This window comes from Chionomys nivalis, chromosome 2 (assembly GCF_950005125.1).
Source record: "Chionomys nivalis chromosome 2, mChiNiv1.1, whole genome shotgun sequence".
NCBI classification, from domain to species: Eukaryota; Metazoa; Chordata; class Mammalia; order Rodentia; family Cricetidae; genus Chionomys; species Chionomys nivalis.
In genome coordinates, this window is record NC_080087.1 from 84,615,305 (window position 1) to 84,625,709 (window position 10,405).

The 10,405-nt window shown below is 46.7% G+C and overlaps 1 protein-coding gene across 1 annotated transcript; it reads left to right on the plus strand.

Annotated features, from left to right (window-relative positions):
* The first annotated feature begins 2,329 nt into the window (after positions 1–2,329).
* On the plus strand, positions 2,330–3,286 carry LOC130865980 (free fatty acid receptor 3-like). The gene has a single exon (XM_057757177.1). The coding sequence runs from the start codon at positions 2,330–2,332 to the stop codon at positions 3,284–3,286; it is 957 nt and encodes a 318-aa protein (XP_057613160.1).
* The last annotated feature ends 7,119 nt before the right edge of the window (positions 3,287–10,405 follow it).

Below are 10,405 nucleotides of genomic sequence, written 5' to 3' on the forward strand. Positions count from 1 at the left end.
AGAAGGAAAAAATGAATCTGATTGGTTGGACTGAAAAGCTTGCATTTGTGTCAGCTGACAATGATGGAACACAGAAGGAAAGCCCTACCCTCTGAATTCTGGTTGGTGAAAAAAATGTAACTGTAACTTGGCAACAAGTGTGCGTGGGTTTTTGTGCTTATAAACCTTGCTTCTGCCCCTGCACCAGGTTGTTAGGAGAAACGAAGCTCCTGAGTCCTTGTCTTGCAGCCCTGATCGATCAGTGACCTGCTTATGTGGTCAGTTATTAAAGGTTTGCTGTTTCATGAGCCCTCCTCTATCCTCCTTCATGACACACGACAGATGAGGTCTAGCACACATACTTACACAGACATAGATTTTTTTTAAAAAATATAAATCTAAACACACATGCATGCTATAAGATAATGCTCTTGTACACTGTAAAAATTTGCCAATCATATTGGTTTAATAAAATGCTAACTGGCCAGTAGCCGGGAAGGAAGTATAGGCAGTACAATCAGATTAGGAGAATTCTGGGAAGAGGAAAGGTAGAGATGCAGTCGCAAGTCAGATGCAGAGGAAGCAAGTTGAGAATGCCTAACTGAGAAAAGGTAATAATCCATGTAACTAAACATAGACAAGAATTAAGGGTTGATTTAAGTTATAAGGGCTAGTTAGTAATGAGCCTGAGCAATAGACCAGACAGTTTATAATTAATAGAAGCCTCTGTGTGTTTATTTAGAACTGAAAGGCTGCAGGACTGGGCTGGACAGAAACCACTGTTTACAAACAGAACCCAATAAATCAAAGGCAAGCATAAATATCCACTGTTAAAACATTAGTTAGGGTTTCTGGTGCTGAGAGAAGCATCATGACCAAAAGCAACTTAGGGAGGAAAAGTTTATCTGGCTTTCACTTCTATGTCCCAGACCCTCACAAAAGGACAGGAGCTCAAGAGAGGAACCTAGAAACAGGAGCTAAAGCAGAGGTCATGGAGGAATACTGCTTGCTTGCTTACTGGCTCGCTTCCCATGCCTTGTTAAGCACGCTTTCTTATAGAACCCTGAAACACGGACCCAGCAGTGGTACAGCCACAGTATGCTGGGCCTCTCATGTCAATCATTAGTCAATAAAATGTCCTCACAGAGTGGCCGATGGAGGCATTTTCTCAGTTGAGGCTCCTCTTCCCACACGTGTCTACGTACGTGTCAAGCTGCCAATAACCAAGCAGCACAGCTAATGATATCAGCTCTTAGGGTGAAAACCTCGAACCCGGCAGCCCCACCCAACCAGAGCCTGCCATTCACCCACCATGGGCCAGCCCAAGCAACAAGTGACAGCAAAAAGCAGAGAAAGGCTGTTTACTCCCTGTGGCTACATTGGGAAGAGGAATAAAGGGACCAATGATGCCCCATGTCCACCTTCCTAGGGGTCCTGCATGACGTTTAGGTCTAAATAGAGCGCAGGAGGTCTGTGTAAGTAGGCAGTCTTGGTCCAGAACGTGTTCGTGTTCTGTCACCGTTCCGTCACCGGTCCATCACAATCTGGCTTCATGTGAGAAAGGCAAGTGCTCTACCAAGTGACCTACGGCTCAGTCTAAGGGCTCCTGCTACTGAGCTACCTCACTGGGCCAGTGTGTAGGTTTTCATATTTGAAACTGTGTTGTTACCTCTGTGTTATAGAATAGGAGACACAGAGTTGTTCTCATTTGTCCGAAGTCCCAGAGTTAGCAAGAAATAGCCAGCTGCACAGCCAGCCCTCACTCTGTGCAGCCTATCTCCCACTCCGATGAGCCCTTGCTATGCCCATTCTAAAGAAGCATAACGAAGCCCAAGTGGAGGAGATGAAGTCAAAGTATGGGGAAGGAAGGTCCCAGTTGAGACTCTATACATGCAGCCATGCACACAACCTTGATTTTTTCTCTTTTTTTGCATATGGACGCAGCCCAGCTAGCAGAGCTCTCAAAGCATCTTTTGTGCAGTTCTGCAATGAGTGACGTCACAGGCACCACTAAATCTTTATCATCTCGCTGGACAACTAGCTCACCGCCCAGTGCTGGAGGAGCCAGCGAGGTGCAGGGCAGCGGAGCGCCGGTTTTCCAATAAACTGGTGAGTAAGGGCCTGGGGGTTCAAGCAGGAGACACCTTGGTGATGTCTGCACCAGGTCGGGGACAGGAAAGGCAGGAAGGGTGACCCTGCAGGGGAGAGTAAGTGGTGACCTGATCGTGGGGGTGGACAGTGATGGCAACACTCCAGCCTGGTGGGTAAGTCTCATGGTGGGGGAACGGGAGACTTCCCGACTCCCCACATTATCTCCCTATTCATCTCTGTCTCACCAGCATCCATAAACATGGCGGCGAGCTTCTCTCCCGGCAACCATTGGCTTTTCTTTTCCGTGTACTTATTTGTTTTCCTCGTGGGACTGCCCCTCAACTTGATGGCCCTGGTGGTCTTCGTGGGCAAGCTGCGCCGCCGCCCGGTGGCCGTGGACTTACTTTTGCTGAACCTGACCCTATCGGACCTGCTCCAGCTACTGTTCCTGCCTTTTCGCATGGCGGAGGCAGCCTGTGGCATGAGATGGCTCCTGCCATTCCTCTTCTGCCCCCTCTCAGGGTTCCTTTTCTTCACTACCATCTACCTCACCTCCCTCTTCCTGACGGCTGTGAGCATCGAACGTTTTCTTAGCGTCGCCTACCCACTGTGGTACAAGACCCGGCCACGGCTGGCCCAGGCTGCTGTGGTCAGTGGTATCTGCTGGTTCCTGGCATCAGCTCAGTGTAGTGTGGTTTATGTCACTGAATACTGGGGAAATGCCACCTACAGCCAGGGAACCAATGGAACCTGCTACCTGGAATTCCGGGAGGACCAGCTGGCCGTGCTTCTGCCTATACGTCTAGAAGCAGCTGTGGTCCTTTTCATGGTGCCCCTGTGTATCACAAGTTACTGCTACAGCCGCATGATATGGATTCTTAGCCGAGGAGCCAGTCGGCGCAGGCGTAAGAGGGTGATGGGGCTTCTAGCAGCCACACTGCTCATCTTCTTTGTCTGCTTCGGCCCCTACAATATGTCCCATGTGGTGGGCTATGTCCAGGGTGAGAGTCCATCCTGGCGGAGCTATGTGATCCTCCTCAGCACCCTCAACTCTTGCATAGACCCTCTTGTCTTCTATTTCTCATCCTCCAAGTTCCAAGCCGAATTTCAGCAGCTCCTGGGAAGGCTGACCAGAGGTTGTGTGCGTTGGACTCAGGAAGTCAGCTTGGAACTTATGATAAAGAGGGAAGAGCCATCCAAAGTGTGTCCAAGCTAGAAAAAAGGAAAGACCAGAGGAGGGGTGTGGAACCATTGACCCATTGCCTTGACTGGCAGCAATATCTCCAGGGGACAGGACGGAGTAGGCAGGTGTGTCTGCAGGCATTCATTCCTAACTCAGGACGGATGAGACTCCTGTGACAAGCTGAAGACACAGCTGTCCCTCAGCTCTCCCAGGGCGTGCTCACATTCTGGACTCTCCATGTCACTGTCCTTCTCATCCCCTCATACGCCCTGGATTCCACTCTGGGACGTTGTAATGGGACAGACTTCTCTAGAAGAAAGAGCCTAACCTCTGCTGCACACAGCAGGCTTCAGTGCCTCCTGGGGTGGAGGTGGGGTGATGGGGAAGGTGGGGAGGTGGGGGAGGCTGCCCAGTGCTGGAACTGGGCTGGCGACCTGGGGTGGGGGAACTGTGTCAGCCACTGACTCCTGACTCTTCAGAATGGGGGAGACGGGACTGTAGGGGTGAGGAAACAGCCTGCCTTGGTGAAGGGTTTTCCAGAACGCCCACTGTTCCATAAATTCAGATCTTCTGGGATACTTATGAACAATGGAGGGCAAAGAGAAAAATTATCCAAATAAATTCCATACCTAGCAAAAGAAAATGATATTTCCATATCTTCTTGAACTTACTGGGTAGTGTAGGTGGCAGACGGAGGAACACTCACACTGAAAGAACAGGACTGAACAAAATGCCTAGGTGCTTGCAGAGGATTGGGGTTAGAGGAATAAAACTAAAGACAATTTTATTTTTAAGTTTATTTATTTTTATTGTTTTATTTTTTATTTAGGGCTGGGGATGTAGCTCAGGTGGCAGAGTGCTTACCCAGCCAGCACAAGCCCTGTTTCCCGTCCCTGGCACTCTATAATCCAGATATGGCTGTGTCCATCTGTAACCTCAGCAGTTGGGAAGAGGTGGCAGCGAGGTCAGAAGTTAAGGGTTGTCCTCGGCTATCAGCCTCGATACAGGAAACCCCATCTCAAAAACAACAAACAAACAAACAAACAAATTCAAGAAGCTGCTGAGGAGTTTGTCTGAAATTCCTGACTTGAACTGGGGGAACTCAACATGATGTAAAGACCCAGATCACGGGGTTGCACAAGAAGAGCTGTTTTCTGTGAACAAAACTGAGTCTTGTTTGTGACATCCCTGGAAAACTTTAGGCTTACATCTGTGAGAGGAGCCCGGCCACGTGGTTCAGGTCTCAAGTACTGGCTCACAGCTGTTTTGACATTGAAAATATCTATTATTTTTGTTTTCGAGTGGTTTACCTGTATGTATGTCTGTGTAGCATGCGTGTGTCTGGGACCCTCTGAGGTAATAGAAGGCATTGGATGCCCCGGAACTGGAGTTACAGATGCCTGTCCATCACTGTATGGATGTTGGGAACCAAACCCAGGTCTCCTGCAAGAGCAGCCAGTGTTTTTAGCCACTGAGCTCTCTAGCCCTTGTTTTGTTTTTGAGACAAGGTCTCACTATGTAGCCCTAAGTGGCTTAGAACTTATGTGCAGAGCAGGCTGGCCCTCAAATCACAGAAATCTGCCTGCCTCTGCTTCCTGCACCCTACACCCCATCCAGCTTCACTATTGTTTGTGGTTTTTGTTGTTTGGTTGGTTTTTGGTTCTGAGACAGTCTTACTATGTAGTCCTAGCTTCCTGGAAATCTGTAGACCAGTCTGGTCTGGAACTCAGAGATCCTCCTGCCACAGCCTCCTGAGTGCCGGGTCTAAACATGAGCACCACCACTGCTCTGTCTGCAATGTCATGTCCTGTCCCTTTAAGAGACAAGCCCCGCCCCCACCTCTGGTTTCTGAGCTGCCTGGACTGGGAGCCAGTCAGGCTTCATCCACACCCCACCTGTAGAGAAGAGACATTTCCCTATAGGCTTTGTGGTGTTGCTGTTTCATTAACACCAGCCTGTAGAGAGCCGTCCTCCTATAGGCCCTGTGGTGTTCATTTGTTGTTTTAACAGGTTTTCACATTTTCAGCTAGGGCATAAACCCTCAAACCATCAGCCACCCGCCTGTGAATGCTCTGCTGGTCCCACCAGCTCCACTTTTCCTCAAACTGTCCCTGCCACCACTATTGCTGATGCCGTGGAACCGACAAGATTAGTCGAATCCACGAGGCAACTGTTTTCAATTCCAGCCGTTCTCCCCCCCACCCCCGTGGCTTGTGGCGTGGCTTGTGGTTCAGCGGCTTGGCAACAGTGGGGATCACCCCTCTAGTTCTCTCTTGTTATTATGTTTAAAACTCCCAGGACTCAAAAAATGTGGCTTTTCTATATAACCTGTTACGGCTGCTGTCTTGACTGAGGTCAGGTGACCAAGTCCCACCATCTTTACTGAGGTATTCCCTGCCTGGTTCCCCGGTGCTGACTCTGTTGTTGCATGTGTGTTTTGTGCAGTGGCATGTGTTTGGTAGGGCCCACCGAAAGTATCCACTTTGCCCAATTCCTGTTCACTCTGTATGTGTGCATACATGTATATTAAATGCATGCATGTTTACTGTTAAATGTTATAATTGTCTGTTCATTGTATCTCATTCCAGACTACAGAGCAATATGTCTCATGCTTTAAACTGGTATATGCTTTTAAGTCTCTTAGTCCAACCCTGCTTTACCTGTTGAGAGCCAGTACAGTCAAGCTCGGACCCAGCTCTCCAGGCAGAGCCTATACTGTAGTTCTAACTCATCTATACCCGGGAAACAGCCTTCAGCTGCTCAGAGATCTAGGGAATATGGCATTTAAGGGCTTAATTATTAAAATACTTTTTATAACAAAAAGAGACGGGTTGGCTCCTAGCAGCAGCACTCTACTTCCTCCCAGGAAGACAGAAGGCAAATGGGCACCAAAAAAAATGTTCATCTGCAATTTGTTTCAACTACTAAACACTGACCACCGAGCAAAACTGTCTTTCATCCGAACTAAAGATGACCATACATGGACAGAATCGCTGGAATTGACGCCTTGCTGCTCAGGTCAAGGTAGGCTTGTCTTCCTACAGATTTCTCAGCACACAGGATCTTCCGGAGCCTGGCAGGCTGTGTGCTAAGCAGCGAAAGAAAAATATGACCAACAGTGACCATGGAGGACCCTGAGGAATGGCTTAAGGTGGCAACCAAGTAAGTTTTCTGTCATTTTTAAGTTAATAACTGCTTAAGTAAAATTTTATCCTTCTCAAAGATCTCTGATGCAGTTTGACAGCTGAGAGGTTTTGTCGTTTTTTTATTTTATTTTATTGAGCTATACATTTTTCTCTGCTCCCTTCAACCCTCTATCATGGTCCCCGTGCTTCCAATTTACTCAGGAGATCTTGTCTTTTTCTATTTTCCATGTAGATTATATCTATGTGAGTCTCTCTTAGTGTCCTCATTGTTGTCTAGGTTCTCTGGGATTGTGATTTGTGGGCTGGTTTTCTTTGTCTTATGTTTAAAAACCACTTATGAGTGAGTACATATGATTATTATCTTTCTGGGTCTGGGTTACCTCACTCAAAATGATGTTTTCTAGCTCCATCCATTTTCCTGCAAATTTCAAGATGTCATTATTCTTTTCTGCTGTGTAGTACTCTATTGTGTAAATGTATCAAATTTTCCTTATCCATTCTTCAGTAGAGGGGCATTGAGGTTGTTTTCGGGTTCTGGCTATGACAAACATTGCTGCTACGAACATAGTTGAGCACATGTCCTTGTGGCACGATTGACCATCCTTTGGATATATACCCAAAAATGGTACTGCTGGGTCTTGAGGAGGTTGTTTCCTAATTTTCTGAGAAATCGCCACATTGACATCCAAAGGGGTTGTATCAGCTTGCACTCCCACCAGCAATGCAGAAGTGTTCCCTTTTCCCTACAACCTCTCCAGCATAAGTTGTCATCAGTGTTTTTGATCTTGGCCATTCTTACAGGTGTAAGATGGAATCTCAGAGTTGTTTTGATTTGCATTTCTCTGATGACTAAGGATGTTGAACATTTCCGTAAGTGTCTTTCAGCCATTTTAGATTCCTCTGTTGAGAGTTCTCTTTTTAGGTCTGTACCCCATTTTTTAAATTGGATTATTTGTTCTTTTGATGATCAGTTTCTTCAGTTCTTTATATGTTTTGGAGATCAGACCTCTGTCTGATGTGGGGTTGGTGAAGATCTTTTCTCATTCTGTGGGCTGTCGTTTTGTCTTGTTGAATATGTCCTTTGCTTCTCAGTTGCAGGAGGTCCCGTTTATTAAGGTTTCGTCATTTAAAAGAATAACCTTACTAAACAAATTTCAGTAAAACACAAATACAAGTTATTAAGGTGTGTACCTGCAAGTCATAAAGGTGTAAGGACAAATACAAGGTAATCAAATTTCTCTCTAATGCTGCCTTCCATAGTCTTAAAAATTCTTTTCATTGTGCAAAAACATCTGTCACAGTCATTCTGACATAAATATGCTATTGTTGATACAATGTATATGTCTAAAACTTATGATTTCACAAACCCAAAGAATTCTTGTGAGTTCCAGGGAGCTGAACTGAAGGATCCACCTTAAACAGGTCAGACGCACCCCTCTCAATTCCCTGGTCCTAAAAATTTTTTCCCCCTAAATTTAACTATGTCCTCTTTTCTGTCAATAGCTTAAACAGGTGTAAGACTCCAGACATTTCCATACCCCAAACACTAGACAGGAGCAAAGAGACCAGCTACGCCAGGATGTGACCAGCACCCAGCTTTCTCAGGTTCCCCCAACAAGACGACACCCATAAATAAACAGGAAGCAGTCTTGAGAATCTGCCATCCCAATTCCTTAACCTGTTGTGCCTAACCTCCCACCTTTTTATTATAAAAAAAGAAATGGGAATGTAATGGTCTGTCCTGTTCCTTTAAAAGACAAGCCCCACTCACTCTCTCTTGCCCAGCTGACGCAAGCAGATCATCCTCCCTCTTTCAGCCTGAGTTCCTTTCCTATCCATCTCTCTCCCAAAGAGGTGGCCCCTCTCCTCTCCCCCATCTCTGTTTCTCTTACTCACTTTCTCTGCATGGTGTGCCTAGCTGTCTCGGTCTCTGGCCTGCCATGCGGGTTCCTGTCTAGGACCCGCTGTCCCTTGTAGCCCACGAGCCACTAGGGAACAGCAGCGTTTTAACACCTCAGTTCCTTGTGGCCCGCTGTCTGCTGCAGCCACTTGGGGAACGGTGCCGTTTTATTTTTGTCAGAACACTGTTACTTTTTTTTTTTTTTTTAAAAGACAATCTCTTTGTAGCCCAGGCTGGCCTCAAACTCTCCACCTTACCTAAACCAGGCACCTGAATCCTGGGATGACAGTCGTGAGCCACTGCTCCTGGCAGTCTTTTAAAAAATTAGAAAAAAAAGCCCATACTTATTGGGATCTTGGATGCCATAGAAACAAGGCAGGGCCAAAGAAGCCAGGTGAGAGCCAGTAGCAGCGGGTGTCCTATGGAAAGAAGCTCACTCCCTGCTCAGGGCCCTTGGCCAAGAGTGAGCAGCTCAGGGTGACATGAAGGTGCAGATTGTGCTCTCCAGTGCCTAACTGTGATTCACAGGCTTGGGAGGGAGCTTTCTGCTTCCATTCCCAGAGACTTCCAGCCTTGCAGAGGTTTGTGGAAAGTCTCTCTGCTTAGAGCCCACAGGCATCTTCACCACCAGACAGCGGTTACCAGCCTCCCTAATACTGTGACCCTTTAATACAGTTCCTCATGTTGTGCTGACCCCAACCATACAATTATTTCATCGCTACTTCATCACTGTAATTTTGCTACTGTTACAAATTGCAGGATAAATATGTGATATGCAGGACATCTGATACACAATCCCTCATGAAAGGGTTGTTTGACCACCCTCCCAAAGGGATAGTAGCCCACATGTTGAGAATCCACTGTCTGAGAAGGTCTCCTTGAGAATTCTTTATCAAAACAATTCCCAGAAGATAGAGGCGCTTGCCTGTCAGGGTCCTAAATCAAGGCAGCCTGGGTGACAGGGCACCCAACTAAAGTTAGTTAAAAGGCCTAGGAATGTAGCCTCACAGTGGATTGCTTGCATAGCAAGTACAAGACCCAAATTTGATCCTCAGCACAGCAAAGTAAGCAAGTAAGATAATTCTTGCTTACTCTTTGAAAGATAACAAGAGCACAGGTGTCTGTCCTCAGCCCCGCTGACCTGCAGGAACCCTGCTCCCTGTGGCCCCCTCTCTGCTCTGTTTGCTCATGAGCTCCGAGGAGGACTCCACTTGCCTTATTTCAGCTAAGTTTGCTTTGCTGTTACAGGGCGTCCATTGACAGAGAGCAGTCAGTGGTTGCTGTGGGCTGGGAATAGATAAATGGAGATATGGATGGAGAAGATGCCCCTGGGAAATAACTGGTGATGGAGAAATTCTATAACTTGATAGAACTGGAATGTCAAGTCATAAGTCAAAACCATGACCTCAAAGTGGATGAATATTCTTGCATGTATGTTCAATGGCTTGTGTATAAGCATGTGTGTGTATGTGTGTGTGTAAGCGCGTGTGTGTATATGTGTGTATGTATGTGTGTGCATGTGTGTGTATGTGTATGTATGTGTGTGTGTGTAAGCGTGTGTGTGTTTGTGTGTGAAGGGAGAGTCTGGGTGAGCTATATTTGTGTGTGAAAGTCACTCTGTGATGTCCACAGGCCGCTGGAATCCACTAACTGGGTCTCTCAGAATGTGTCTCCATTGTTAAGTGGGGCAGGGACCTGCTGAGTTTTCAAATGTGTTCTTACCAGTCCCTCATCTCAGGAAGTCTCTGTCCATGCTTCTCTGAGGATTGGCCCTCACCCTCAGAAATGGCCATGGAGGACACAAGCCTATGTATTTGTTTCACTGTGTATTTGGAGACAAAATCTCACTGTGTGACCCGGGCTAGTCTCATATTCCCACCTCTCACTTCAGTGCCCCGGATGCTGGGGTTATATGGGTATATACTACAATGGTCAGCTTGCCTTCCTTCCTTCCTTCCTTCCTTCCTTCCTTCCTTCCTTCCTTCCTTCCTTCCTTCCTTCCTTCATCATTCATCCCTCCCTCTTTCGTTCCTTTCTCTTTTTTTTGAAGTAAATGTTTTTATTTTATGTACAAGGTTGTTTCTCCTCCATGTATGTCTATACACC